At 37.9% G+C, this 14,935-nt stretch overlaps 1 protein-coding gene and 1 long non-coding RNA gene across 5 annotated transcripts; one reads left to right on the top strand and one right to left on the bottom strand.

The window, feature by feature from the left end:
* Positions 1–237: 237 nt before the first annotated feature.
* Positions 238–14,573, bottom strand: LOC110097799. 4 transcript variants are annotated; one of them, XR_002303246.2, is made up of 4 exons: positions 14,385–14,573; positions 14,206–14,270; positions 1,254–1,396; positions 238–594 (listed from the first exon to the last, which is right to left on the bottom strand). It is a non-coding gene; the product is annotated as an uncharacterized LOC110097799 (long non-coding RNA). The 4 variants fall into 4 exon arrangements; XR_002303244.2 differs by having other exon boundaries at positions 14,193–14,573; XR_002303243.2 differs by having other exon boundaries at positions 14,206–14,573.
* LOC110097798 (tyrosine-sulfated glycopeptide receptor 1-like) lies at positions 1,810–5,173 on the top strand. The gene has a single exon (XM_028696851.1). It carries the CDS (start codon positions 1,909–1,911, stop codon positions 5,107–5,109), a length of 3,201 nt encoding a protein of 1,066 aa, XP_028552684.1. The 5' UTR covers positions 1,810–1,908; the 3' UTR covers positions 5,110–5,173.
* Positions 14,574–14,935: the final 362 nt, after the last annotated feature.

Here is a 14,935-nt window from a genome sequence, read left to right as displayed (position 1 = left end):
TATATTTAAGCCAATTAATGTAAATCCACACACATATCAGATACGTAAGCTTTGACCCTAAGACCTCTTAGGCTTCATTTGGGACAACTTTTTGGCTACTTTATAAAATAATTTTTTAATACAAAAATTTTCAATTCAAGAAATTTTTGTAATAGAAAATTATTTTAGAAAACAACAAAGAAGCTATCCCAAACGAAGCCTTAGTCGATAATCAAAACTCCCAACCAATAAAAAAAATAAATTAAAAAAAGCTCCCAAATAGATCAAAATGAGCTACATAAGCTCCCAACAAACATTGGGCCCTATCCTCCTAATAAAGGTCTTGGTTTCCCCACCATAAATATTTCCTTATTTTTGTTTTGTTGAACTAACCCTTACTAAAGAAATCCTTTAGAGGTAAATAGTCCAATTTGGTTGGTTCTCTTGTACAATTTTTCTACGTGCTTCATACTATTTGACAAAAACAAATCTACTAACCTTTTCTCTTGAAAATACTTTTCTTCCTTCACATTTTTATTAAAGTCAAATGTGAGATCTTCCCCGAAATTTCAAGCATTAGCTGTGTCGACATGCAGACCATTTTCCATTCCTCAGCTACCGTAACAATTAAGCAAATGTTAATACCGACTCTGTTCATACTACTACAACAACCAAATTACTATAATTTACCAATTAAAATAAAAGATATCAATTTAAATCTCTTAATGCAATAAATCTAACATTTATTAAAAATAAATTATTACAGATAATATTTGATGTGTTATGAGAAATTTATCGAGGAAGTAATATAATTTAGCAAAATTATTTTTAATGATCTTGGTATATTTTAGCAATTATAATCAAGATTAAAAATGAATTAGTAAAACATTAAAATAATTCTGCTAATATTCTTATATGTGTAATTTTCTAATTGCAATTCAATAAGCATATAAGAATAGTTCATAAAGCAACTAAATAATTCTAAAACCATTTTCTAACTTACGAACAGTAAGATTTTGAATATATTATTCGTACAAAATATTATAGAAATCATTACTATTATCACTTGATATTTTTTAATATCATCAGTAATTAAATATGGTGTAAATTAATATAATGTAGGCATCATTTACTTTTATATTTTATATGTTTGAAAGTAAAGGGTTATAAAAATGAAAAAAAAAACTTTATTTGTATTATCTAAACACCAAAAAATAAGACTGCTTATTTATTTTAAAATAAGAAATAAAGAAACTCAACAGGAAATTACGTACTTGGTCACAGAACTTGCGTCCTGCTGAGCACTAACCAGGGAGGATGGGGCCGCAATCTCAGCAGCTCTTGCGTCCCAGCAGAGGCCTCTTCCAGCTCTTCAATCAACTCCGCTTGTCTTCAGACCTCACCATCTGCTTGCAAGCTGACAAAAGACAATATTAACAAATCATGTCAGAAAACAAAGAAAGTCTACGATGCTAAGAATCAAGGAATTTTTATTCCATGTGGAGCCCGGGCCGTCCGGGGACCAACAACAATACGCCACGACACCTCAAAAGTGTATCGTGCTCTGTACAGCTCGGTACTGAGCACGGACACCTATTGTAGAATAATAGCTCCGAATCAAGAGGGATGACTCTAATCATCTTTGATTGATATGTTTATTATCAAAATATAAATCCTTAATGGCTGATAAAATAAATATATTATCCTACTAATTTTATTCCTATTGTAGACATTCTCCCTCCACCCTTCCCAATATGTCAACGCATGGCTCCATTCTTCCTTATTTCCTTCATAGGACGGTAGGAGAGACAAACGAGCAATTACATACCACTTTAAACAACTGGGGGAGAGCGAGGAAGAGGGAGAGAAGACCTTATTCATACCATCATCTTTTTATGTGCAAGCAGCTTTCAAAAGAGGTAAAAAAGCATGATCTTGTTTAGCTATCTGGAACAGCCAAATAGCAGCAAGAGTAGCCTTCATGTCTTCGTTCTCTCCTACCTTATCCTCCTCGTCCTGCTATTATTTCCTATTCCTCATGAGAGCTGCTCACCTTCAGAGAGGGACTCTCTACTCCAATTTCGATCAAATCTTACCTTCAGCTTTAATAACAGTCGCCTTAGTTCTTGGGCTACAATTGATGACTGCTGCAAGTGGGAAGGAATCTCATGTGATGGAAACGGATTGGTTAATGAGATTTCTTTGCCCACCAAAGGCCTTGGAGGAAGCCTCTCCAGTTCTCTTGCAGGTCTGTCCCATCTCACTCAACTAAACCTCTCATATAATCAGCTCACAGGAAACCTCCCTACTGAAATTCTGTTGTGCCCAAGCCTTGTCGTCTTGGATGTCAGCTTCAACCGTCTATCCGGGAAATTATCGATGTCACCTGTTGGAAACTTCTCCTTGCAGGTGCTTAACCTTTCAAGCAACTCTTTCACAGGCCCTTTTCCTTCTCTGGGAAGTCTTGCTGGATTTCTTACTGCAATAAATGCAAGCAATAACGGTTTCTTTGGCTTATTTCCCTCCTCTATCTGTGGCCTATCACCTCTCCTGAGAACAATGGACATGTCTCACAACCAATTCAGTCTTGATATTCCCCCCGGACTAGGCAGTTGTTTGCTGCTGACAGAATTTCAAGCAGGTAACAATAATCTGTCAGGGCCAATTCCAGAAGATCTGTTTGATATGACCTCCATGAATCTCCTATCCTTGCCTTTCAACCAGCTCTCAGGGAATATTGATGGAACAATTATTACCAAACTCACAAATCTGTCATTTCTCGAGCTTAGCAACAATCAGCTAAGTGGTGAGCTTCCAGCTTCAATCAGCCAGATGCCATCCCTAGAGCAGCTGCTCTTAAATGGGAACCAACTAAGAGGTGAAATACCTCCAGAAATAGCAAACTGCACCAAGCTTAAGATTCTGAATCTCAGATTTAACAACCTCAGTGGTGAATTGGCTGCAGTTAACTTTTCCAGCCTCTCCAATCTTAACATGCTTGATTTAGGGAATAATAAGTTCACTGGAGATATACCAGCAAGCTTGTACTCATTGAAGTCTCTTAAAGCACTACGTTTGGCTAAGAATTCACTGGAAGGAGAGATAGCTCCAGCAATGGTCGAGCTGCAAGCCCTGACATACCTTTCTCTCTCTGCTGATGGGCTCAAAAACATCACAACTGCACTCCAGATCCTCAAAGATTGCAAGAACCTAACAGCCATGATCCTCTCAAAGAACTTCAATAAAGAAGCCATACCGACAAATTTTGAATGGGCAGACAGGTATTTCCAGAATCTTCAAGTCCTGGGTCTGGGTGGTTGCCAGCTGACCGGCCAAGTACCCCTCTGGTTATCCAAACTCAGCAACCTCTTGGCCCTGGACTTATCAGAGAATCAACTCACAGGTCCAGTTCCTACTTGGTTGGGCTCTTTGCCTTACCTCTTCTATCTTGACCTGTCTGGGAACCTTCTCTCAGGAGAAATCCCACCAGAAATCACAGGACTGCATGCCCTGACGATGGATCATTTTGAATCCCGAATAAATCAAAGTATTCTACAATTTCCAATCTTTATCAAGCCTGTTAATGGATCAGGTCTGCAATACAATCAACTGACAGAGCTTCCACCGGCAATATACCTTCAAAACAATACTCTCCACGGCATGATACTTCCACAAATTGGCCAGCTCAAGAATCTTCATGTTCTCGACCTTAGCCACAACAATTTCTCAGGAAACATTCCAGTGGAACTTTGCAACCTCACCAACTTGGAAAAACTGGACCTCTCAACAAACCATCTCAATGGAGAAATCCCTTCCACGCTGAACAACCTACACTTCCTGGCGTTATTCAATGTGGCTAACAATAATTTAGAGGGGCCAATACCATCCGGTGGTCAGTTTGATTTATTTCCACCCTCCAGCTATGAAGGAAATCCTAGACTATGTGGTGCAATTCTCCTGAAGCATTGCTCCAACCATTCAGGAAATGAAAATCCTCGCACAACAAAACATATGAACAAAAAGGTCCTAATTGGCATGGCATTTGCTATCTGTTTTGGTGGGGCTTTCATCCTAATCATGTCTGCTTTCACCATACTTTATATAGTGAAAGCTCAGCAAAGAAAGTATGCTCGTACTAATAAGGTAAAGTTTATTGCAACCTCTGTAAGCTCGTTTCCCAATGTTCCATCTGGTGACTCCATCTTGGTTATGGTGCAAAATCATGGAGACTTGGCCAAAAAGAACCTTTCGATGTCTGACATCTTGAAGGCTACTAGTAACTTTGACCAAGAAAACATAATTGGCTCTGGTGGCTTTGGGATGGTTTACAAGGCTACTGCGCCAGATGGCTCCAAGCTTGCTATCAAGAGATTGTCCAGTGAGATGTGCCTCATGGAAAGGGAATTCAGAGCAGAGGTTGAGGCTCTTTCAAGGGCCCAACACAAAAATCTAGTGTCCCTGCAAGGTTACTGTATGCATGGAAGCTCATGGTTACTGATCTATTCATATATGGAGAATAGTAGCCTCGACTACTGGCTGCATGAGATGGCAAATAGTGGTTTGATACTAGATTGGCCAACAAGGCTAAAGATTGCATGTGGAACAAGCCAGGGCATATGCTATATCCATGAGACTTGCCAACCCCATATTGTTCACAGAGATATCAAGTCCAGTAATATTCTTCTTGATGAGCACTTTGAAGCCCATGTTGCAGATTTTGGCTTATCTCGCTTGATCCTCCCTTACAACACACATGTGACCACAGAGTTAGTTGGCACTCTTGGCTACATTCCCCCAGAGTATGGACAAACCTGGGTTGCCACATTGAGAGGGGACATCTACAGCTTCGGTGTTGTACTCTTAGAGCTACTCACTGGAAGACGTCCAGTTGAGCTGTTCAAGCCAAAGGAGTCTGCAGAACTTGTGGCTTGGGTAAAACAAATGAGATATCAAGGGAGGCAAGATCAGATCTTTGATCTCCAGCTAAAAGGCAAGGGGTTTGATGAGCAAATGCTGAAGGTTCTTGAAATAGCTTGCATGTGTGTAAATGAAAACCCCCTTAAGAGGCCCACCATCAGGGATGTAGTAGCTTGGCTAGAAAATATTAGTGCTGACTTGCGAACAAAGTAACATTTTAGTTTCTGTAATTTTTAACGCAAATTGAAACCCACAGGGTAACTTCAGAGGAAGCAAGCTGTCACATTAGCATGCAAACCAATTTTTTTTATAAAGTTTATATCGAATAAGGGCGATCTTTAATTTTAACATACATGCATCTCAATCAAATTCACATCCCAAGTCTATTACAGATAGGGCTGATTTAAATTAGAAGATCAAAAATTGCTTGGAGATTAAATAATTTTGTGATTCAGATTAAGCTTGAATCAAGTCAAAAAAGAGAGCTGAGACAGGAGCCAAACTTTTTAGTTTTATCTGAACTTCGAGCCAATTTTGAGCTAAGCTTGGATTGGATTAAGTTCACTTGAGATCAACTTAAAAGATGAATAGCATTTATATATTTGTATATAAATGCTTACACACATAAATGTATGCATGTATATGAATCTATATTACTATGTATGAGGATAAGAATGTATGTTGGACTACTAATTTATCATAGATGATTGAAAATGAATTAAGATTGGATTAATTCTTTGCTTGAATCATACTCAGGCGTCAGTTCAAAGTTAATGAGTCATGGCTGCGTCGAATTGAGATCAAATAAGATCTGATTGAGCCAAATCTTAACCAAATTTGGCTTGCTTCGAGATCAAATTGAATGACTTTGAGCAGATCTTGAAATGAAGTTAGATTGCTTGAGATTAAATGGTAAAAGCAGTCAACTGTAAAAGCAATCATCCAACAAGAGACTAAGATATTTATTGATGACCAAGCTAACACTAGTTAGATAGTACTGCAAGCTAAGCAAGAAGCATCACTAGAAAAAAAAAGAGAAAAGGGCCAAAATAATTCCTTGACTCTTTATGCCGTTCGGGCTTTGTAATGCCCCTGCTACCTTCATGAGTCACTTAAAGATTATCTAAATAAGTTATGCGTTGTTTATTTTGATGATATCTTAGTTTATAGCAAGTCACTTCCAGAACACCTGCAACACCTCCGATTGGTATTACAAACCTTGCAAGCTCATCAGCTCTATTTGAATAGAGCCAAATGTGAGTTTTCTTCTGTTCACCTGTACTTTCTAGGTTTTATTATAATTGCATCAGAAATAACCACCGATCCTAGTAAGGTGAAAGTTGTCCGCAAGTGGCCCAACCCATGTTCTCTTTTAGACATCTGAAATTTCCATGGCCTTGCGATTTTTTATAGGCGATTCATTTGTGGGTTCAACATCGTTATGGCGTTGATAACAGACTGCTTAAAAGAGAAATAATTCTCATGTAACGATGAAAGGCAGTGTAGTTGGGAAGAAATCAAGGACGCTCTGAGTTCTGCACATATCCTTACCTAGCCAAATTTTGAATTACCGTTCCTGGTAGACTCAGACGCCTCTGTTGTAGGAGTTGGAGCAGTTATGTCACAACAGGGCAAACCAATTGAATACTTAAGTGAAAAATAGTTAGGACATCAACCGGATGCATGCTCGGTGGGTCTTATTCCTACAAAAGTTTACCTTTGTTTTAAAGCACAAATCGGGAAGTCAAAATTGCGTAGTTGATGCCCTTAGCCGAAGAACGACACTCCTAACTCAATTGCAAACCGAAATAGTTGGGATGGAATGTTTTAAGGAATTGTATTCCACTGATCCAGATTTTGCTGGCATTTGGCAACAATGCACCTCAGGACAACCTACAACAGATCACTCACTTTGGCATAGATATTTGTTCAAGGGGAATTCACTGTGCATGCCTGAATCATCATGGAGACAGCATCTCATCCAAGAAACTCACAGTGGTGGCTTGGCGGCCCATTTGGGACGTGAAAAGACCTTAAAATAACTACAAGAACGGGTTTTTTGTCCTCGGTTGCATAGAGATGTGTCTCATTTTGTTGAGCAATGCCCCATTTGTCAGGAATATAAAGGAGATTGTATACTCCGTTGCCAGTGCTGGAATCCATATGGGAAGACATTAGTTTTGATTTTGTATTGGGCCTACCTAGAACCAAAAAAGGAGCGGATTATATTATGGTGGTGGTAGATCAGTTTTCTAAGATGACACATTTTGTTGCTTGCAAAAAAACCTTTGATGTTGTTAATGTTGCACACCTATTCTTTCAAGAAGTTGTTCGGCTACATGGACTTCCCCATAGTATCACCTCTGACCGAAACGTTAAATTCATAAGTCATTTTTGGAGGGAATTGTGGAAATGTCTCCAAACGGCTATCAACCTTAGTTCAGCATATCATCCTCAATCTGATGGTCAGACTGAAGTGGTTAATCGCACACTGGGCAACTTGCTTCAGTGCCTAGTACAAAGCCATCCAAAGTAGTGAGAAGAAGTCCTAGGCCAAGCCGAGTTTGCATATAACTCAATGACCAATGGATCTACTGGAAAGTGTCCATTTGGCATCGTCTACACCAGGAGTCTGAATCATATATTCGACATTGTCGTTCTTCCAAAATGTTCAAATAAGACTATAGCTCAATTAACATAACAGTACCAAACAGTTTTGAATGAGGTCCAAGCTCAACTAACTGCCTCAAATGCCACCTATAAAGAAGTTGCTGATTTGCACATACGACAAAAGGTTTTTCAGCCAGAGGAGCTCGTCATGGTTCGCCTTAGAAAGGAGTGTTTCCCTGTTGCACCTATTTCAAATTAAGCCCATGAAAGTTCGGTTATGTCACTGTTCTCAAACGCATCAATGATAACACATATGTCATCGAGCTCCCGGATTACCTCCAAACCTCAACCACCTTCAATGTCACTGATATTTCCCCCTACTATCCTCCAGATGAGCTTATAGGCCCGAACATTCAGAGGACCATGAAGTTTCTGCAATCGAAGGGAGTTGAAGCGATGCAATCACACGTTAAGGCGGGAGCTGGCTCATATTTCCGCCACTTCTCCTTTATGTTTTTCTTCCACTACGTACATTTTTTGTTAAGGAGGGCGCTGATGCAGATTGTTCTGATACAAATTTGGTGTAGTACCAGATCGGAGAAACCTGCAGAAAACAAAGCTGTCGAGGAATACAAGGAAAACACAGAGAAATTAGAATTAATACTTCTTCTATATGTTTCTTCAATACTTCCTTTCATATATATATATATATATATATATATATATATTCATATAGGGCTATCAGATTGCAAATAATAGTAAAGCAAGATATTGTCATATGGCTGTAACTAATGGCAAGAAAGGTAAAATCGAAAAAGGTACGTAGTGGAAGAAAAACATAAAGGAGAAGTGGCGGTAATATGAGCCAGCTCCCGCTTTAACATTTGACTACACCGCATCACTTCTTCAATTTGAAATCTATCCCTGCAGAAAGAAGCTCTAAGAGCTCAAAAAATAATGCTAAGCTTATATTAGCAAGGTATGATTTATGGCCTTTAATTTGTAATTATCTACCAAACAATTCAAATCATGTTAGTAAAGCCAGGGAGAGAAGCTATGGTGTGTGTCGACGTTGTTCGTGACAGTTGACAATAAAGTCAGTAAGAGATGCTAGTCGAGTGATGATGGTAAGGATTGTAGTAGGGCGAAAGTGATCAAGGGACCATAATTAGACAATGATGGTAGGACGATGTTGTTCAGGGGAGAAAAACCAGGCAACAATAGTAATAATTTTGGTCAAAATCTCAAAACACTCCAGCAAACGATCCTTATTGATTTTTTAAATCATATGCCTTTCTACCAACATTTAAGTGCTTTTATGATCTTGGAACTGACTAATTTTAGGCTTGTATAATTTCTCTTATCGAGACACTCAATTTGACTTTAAACATATTAGATTTACTAATTATTGGTCCCTCAATTAATGTCACAAAATTTTCAACCACACTTCAAGTGCTTGATTTGGACTCATATTGAATCACTTATGATGTCGTTAGACTTGCCATTCAATTCGACAATAAGTTTGCTACAATAAGAATTTGGATGGTCCTAAATTTAATTCCAAAAGCTTTCAAGTTAAATAAATCAAGATTTATGCTTGATGAAATGGATTTTCTGATGATGTATTAAGTTCCAAGTCCATTCAGTTTACTGATATTAACGTAGAAGTTAGATTCTGTTAACCAATATGACTAAGTCAAAAGAGGATCTAGATAATTATATTGTACTGCAAGCATAACTACTACTACTTGTCTCTAAATATACTAACGTGTATCTAATGTTAACATATAGAAATACATTTCGTTCTTGTTTGTTTCTTTACCATGGATGGTCGTGAGCTTTAGTCTATGCGAGTCTTCATGGTATCAGAGCACATATAAGTGTTTTTTTTTTCTCTTCTTCTTTCTTTCGTTCTAAGTCTTCCTTCTTCCTTCTTTTTTGTTATCTTGCTTTCTTTCTCTGATTTAGCATGGCTGGATCATCCACTTCTTCACTAGACATATATTCGCTAAATCCTATTCATCCTATCAATATTCCGCCCCAACTGAAGTTTGTTCTTAGCAATATCAAGAATCTTGTTTCTACTTCCCCAACTTCTGATAATTATCCCTTATGGCAATCACAAGTAGAGAAAATATTCGTTGTAAATGGCTTTAAAGGGTTTTTTGATGGCTCATACAAAACTCCACCACAAACTAATACCTCCGACTCCTCCCCCGATGTCTGGAACCTTCTTGATCAAAATCTTGTTGTCTATTTTACCCTATGTTCTTTCCTTGAATCATTGTGCTGATATATGAGCTACTTTAGCTCATCGGCTACAAGCGTCTACCAGATCTCGCACCATTCAATTAAAGAATGAACTTCACCATCTCTCCAAAGGTGAACAATCTATGTCACATTATTTACTTGCTGTGAAATCAAAGGTTAACGCAATTTCTGCTGTCGGAAGCATCATCAATCCAGAAGATGTCATTCTATACACGTTAAATGGTCTACCTGCGACATACCAAGCCTTTAAAACAGCTATTCGCACAAATTTACAACCATAAACTCTTGATGATCTTTACACACTTCTGTGTAGTGAAGAAGTGAACCTTGCTCAAGAAACATCCAAAGAACTTCAATCTCTTCACATATCTGAAAATCTGGCCGCTCTTGCGGCTAGCCGTGGCCGTGAACGTGGTCGAAATTATTCTCCTCGTGGTCGCCAATACACCCTTAATACGCGATCATCTACTAAATTCAATTGAAATGAAAGATAGTCAAATAGAAGTATCATATGTCAAATATGTACAAAGCAAGGTCACTCAGCTCTGAAATGTTGGTATCGTCATGATCCCACATATCAAGAAAATCCATCCAAGCAAGCTTTCTTCAGCCCGACTGAACCATCTCGTCAAATAGATTGGTTTCTAGACAGTGGGGCTTCTACGCATTTAACTTTGGATCCTTCTCAATTCTCATCAACAGAACCTGAGAATGGCAATTCCCAAGTCACGTTAGGAAATGGCCATCACCTACCAATACAGCATACGGATAAAGAGCTTCTTCCTACACCCTCAAGTAGTCTTCAACTCAACAATCTTCATCATGTTCCTAACTTATCATTTAACCTATTATCAGTCCATCACCTAACGCATGACAATTCTTATATAGTTTCATTTTCCTCACGGGGTTATCAAATTCAGAATTGGAAGACCAAACGGGTTCTACTTAAGGGACCATGTCATAATGGACTCTACCCCATTTCTTCATCTACTTTGCCGTCTACGCTTGCTTTACTCTCTATTCAAATCGTTTTGGATCTTTGGCATCGCCGTCTCGATCATCCAGACACACGCAAATTGAATTGTCTTGCTCGGTTACATTCAAATATATGTTCCAATATTACTACAAATTCTTTTAATACTTGTAATCTTACAAAAAGTCATAGGTTATTATTTCCAAAATCTATAACTGCTTCATCTGTTCCATTTAAAATTGTTCATTCTAATGTATAGGGTCCATCCCCTACTATGTCATTACAAGGATTTCGTTACTTTGTCTCCTTTATAGATGATTACACAAAATACTGTGGGTTTATCCCCTCTCAGAAATTTGAAGTTTTTTTCTAAATTTATGGAATACCATAATATGATTAAATGGAAATTTAGTAAGAATATAAAAATTCTACGAGCAGATGGGGGAGGAGAATACATTAACCAACACTTTCAGAAATTTTGCAAACTCTCGGGTATGTGTCATCAATACACATGCCCTTTCACGTCAGCTCAAAATGGCTTAGCTGAAAGAAAGAATCACCACATCTTGGAGACAATTCGTAGCCTTTTAATCCATTCTAATGCTCCTCGTCGACTGTGGGTTCATGCTCTTCACACAGCCATTCATAATATCAATCTCTTACCAACCCGAAAATTACAAAACAAAACTCCATATGAATCTCATTACAGCAAAATACCTACCCATACTCATCTTAAAATCCTTGGGTGTCTTTCCTATCATTGGCTCCGGCCTTATGCTCAATCAAAACTGGATTCATTTTCTTAGCCGTGTGTTTGTTGGCTATGCCTCCTCTCAAAAAGGATATCTCTATTTAGACCCATTAACAAACAAGAATACAAGATCTATACTTCTCGACATGTTGTTTTTAATGAGCAAGTCTTTCCTTATTATCAAAAACAAATTCCGATTACTCATCCATCTCCACACATTAAACTACCACCTCTTCTCTTAATTCCCTCATCTATCATCAAAACCCAACCTAAAATTCTGTCATATAATTCTAATTCTCCTATATCCAGTACTCAACCTTCTCCTTCTCATTCTGTCACTAGTCCCAACAACATCTCTCACTCTTCAGAACAACACTCACAGAACTCATCCAACAATACAACCGTTCCACCATCAATTCGTTTTACCTGTCCTAACCTTCCCAAACATCATATGATAACCCGATCGCAAACCGGTACTCTCAAACCCAAATGCATCTTCAATCTCACGCATCAAATTGTTCCTCAAGACCCAACTTCTTACACTCAAGCATCCAAACACAAACATTGGTGCTCCGCCATGTCACAAGAATTCCAAGCTCTCCAATCTCAAGAAACTTGGGATCTCATTTCGTTCACTCCAAATAAAAAATATTCTTGGGTGCAAATGGATGTTCCGAACAACATATAACTCTGATGTAACAATTGCCATATATAAGGCTCGATTAGTGGCTCTTGGATATAAGCAAGAATTCGGATTGGATTATACCAAAACTTTCAGTCCTATTGCAAAAATACCAACATTCTGTATACTGATTCTCCTTGCCATACATAAGAATTGGCCAATACATCAACTTGATATATCTAATGCTTTCCTATATGGTTCGTTACAAGAAACTGTCTACATGCGCCAACCACCGGGCTTTATTAATGAAATTCATCCCAATCACATTTGCAAACTAAATAAGACTCTCTACGATCTTAAGCAATCACCGCGACAATGATTTGTTATGCTTACCGAGTTCTTGCATAACCAAGGATTTCGCATAAGCAATTTAGATCCTTCACTTATCAAAAATCTAATATACAAATATATTTTTTTATATATGTTGATGATCTTATAGTGACAGCTAACAACGTTGAATCACTACAACAACTTCTTAGCGTTCTTCACAAAAGGTTTAACATGAGACACCTCGGCACTTTGTCTCAATTTCTGGGAATAACGACTGTCCAAACAAATGGAGTTCTACTTCTTCATCAAAGTCAGTATGCTCAAACGATCTTGCAACGCGCTGGAATGCTCAACTGTAAACATGTGTCCACTCCTACAATAGCTGAGTCTCATAAAACTTCAGATTCTTTAAATTTGTTTTCCGATTCTTTATTATATCGTCAACTTTGTTGGATCTCTTCAATACCTCACATTAACTCAACCTGATATAATATATGCAGTAAACAAATCAGGTCAATACATGCATCAACCGAATGATGTCAATTTTGAGGCACTTAAACGCATACTTCGATACATCAAAGGCTCTATAAATCTTGGTTTACCATTATCTCAAAACTCATTGCTTCTTACCTATTATGTAGATTCAGACTGAGCTGGAGATCAGTATGATCGGAAATCAACAACAGGTCATTGCACTTTTTAAGGGTCTTCTCTTATTTCCTGGAGTGTCAAGAAGCATAGCACAATTGCCAGATCATCTACAGAGGCAAAATATCAAGCTCTAGCAGTTGTCACAACTGATATTATATGGACGCGTCAACTACTTCAAGAACTCGGATGCTCGCAACCTGAACCAACCAAACTGTTTTGTGACAGCACGTCATCTATTGCTTTGACCAACAATCCAGTTTTCCACGCTCGCACCAAGCATATTGAAGTAGATTGACATTTCAACCGTGAGTGCATCAAGAACCAGACAATCCAAGTCCATCACATTTCCACCAAATTGCAGATATTTTTACCAAAGCCTTACTAATAGCTCGATTTCATCACATTGCCATGAAACTGACTTCACCCACTACCTCATCAGTTTGCAAGGGGGTGTTAACCAATATGACTGAGTAAAAAGAGGATCTAGATAATTACCGCAAGCATAACTACTACTACTTGTCTCTATATATACTAAAATGTATCTAATGTTAACATATAGAAATACATTTTGTTCCTGTTTGTTTCTTTAACATGTATGGTCGTGGACTTTGGTCTGTGCGAGTCTCCAGATTCCCCCTTCACTAAAGGATGAAACCTATGTTCATTACTTTAAAGTTAATGCAGTCCTTTGTGTTTTGAGTTTCTCCATCGGCTTCATTTTTTGTCACTCCTATTGGATGTTAAACCTGCATCCTTTAGTAAAAACCATAGATCACTTCTCTGTTCGTCTAACTATACTAAACCACCTTATTTCTTTCACCTGCCAACCTCACGTTCCAAATGCATTATAACAAAAGATAAGCACAAAATTTACTGATTAGGCCACAGACTTGTTAAAAAAAAAAACTCCTAATTCAGAATGTTAATTCAAGTAACAAGCATGAAGATAAATTACCAATCAAAAGAATTTTAACGAAAGGATAAGAACGCAGTATATAAAATCTTATAATTTTCCTCATTTCTTTTAAGCATTCATATTTCTTTAAGGTCTAGTGAAGGACGGAAAGAGATTGAACCCTAATTCTTACTGAAATTCAACACCTGGAATTCGAGGTGTAGTTATAGCATCATTATCCGTTCCGCCTTGTGAAAACCATAAGATTAAACTGATCAAAAGAGATGCGCATGTCACGAGCGAAAACGTTGAGAAACGAAATCGTGACGCCAAAGCAGTATATCCAGTAGTTGGCTGAAAAAGACATACGGCGGACATTGCATACCAATCTAAGGTCACTCCGGCAGCGAGGAAGAGAGGTTGAACAGAAGCGGCAAAGTTCCACCATAGTCGCAAAACTTAGGGTAGATCGAAGCTCGTACAATTTTCAGAACGCCGCGACGCACTGCTGAGATAGCTTACGGTAGGGCTGTGCATTTTTTTCCCCGGGAAATTTGAGGGAATTCATAAAATCTCGTTGCATCTGTAAAATAAAATAAAATAAAAAAACAATTATATCTAAGTAAAAAAAATGTGGCGAAAATCAAAATACTGAGTTGACATAAATAAATAAATAAATTAAAAAAATAGATTTAGATAAATAAATAGGGCATAAATTAAGGAGAAATTATTCTATGCAAAGTCCGGACGAGAAGAACAGTCAAGATATATGAGTTTAGACTCAGTGTGTATCAAAATTTGATACATACTACGTGCAAATATACATATAGTGTATATACTCACATGTCTGAAAGATTCTTCCCACCCGGACTCCGCACAAAATAATTTCTTAAAAATAAGAGTCAAAACATCATAGCTATTGGAGATGCCATCACA

This window comes from Dendrobium catenatum, unplaced genomic scaffold, assembly GCF_001605985.2.
Source record: "Dendrobium catenatum unplaced genomic scaffold, ASM160598v2 fragScaff_scaffold_847, whole genome shotgun sequence".
In the NCBI taxonomy this organism is placed as follows: domain Eukaryota; kingdom Viridiplantae; phylum Streptophyta; class Magnoliopsida; order Asparagales; family Orchidaceae; genus Dendrobium; species Dendrobium catenatum.
Note: the sequence above shows the minus strand (reverse complement) of the source record. Positions and strands in the feature narration are given on the sequence as shown.

Coding starts and splice junctions, on each gene's coding strand:
- LOC110097798 (XM_028696851.1), top strand. CDS start 1,909: ATGATCTTGTTTAGCTATCTGGAACAGCCAAATAGCAGCAAGAGTAGC.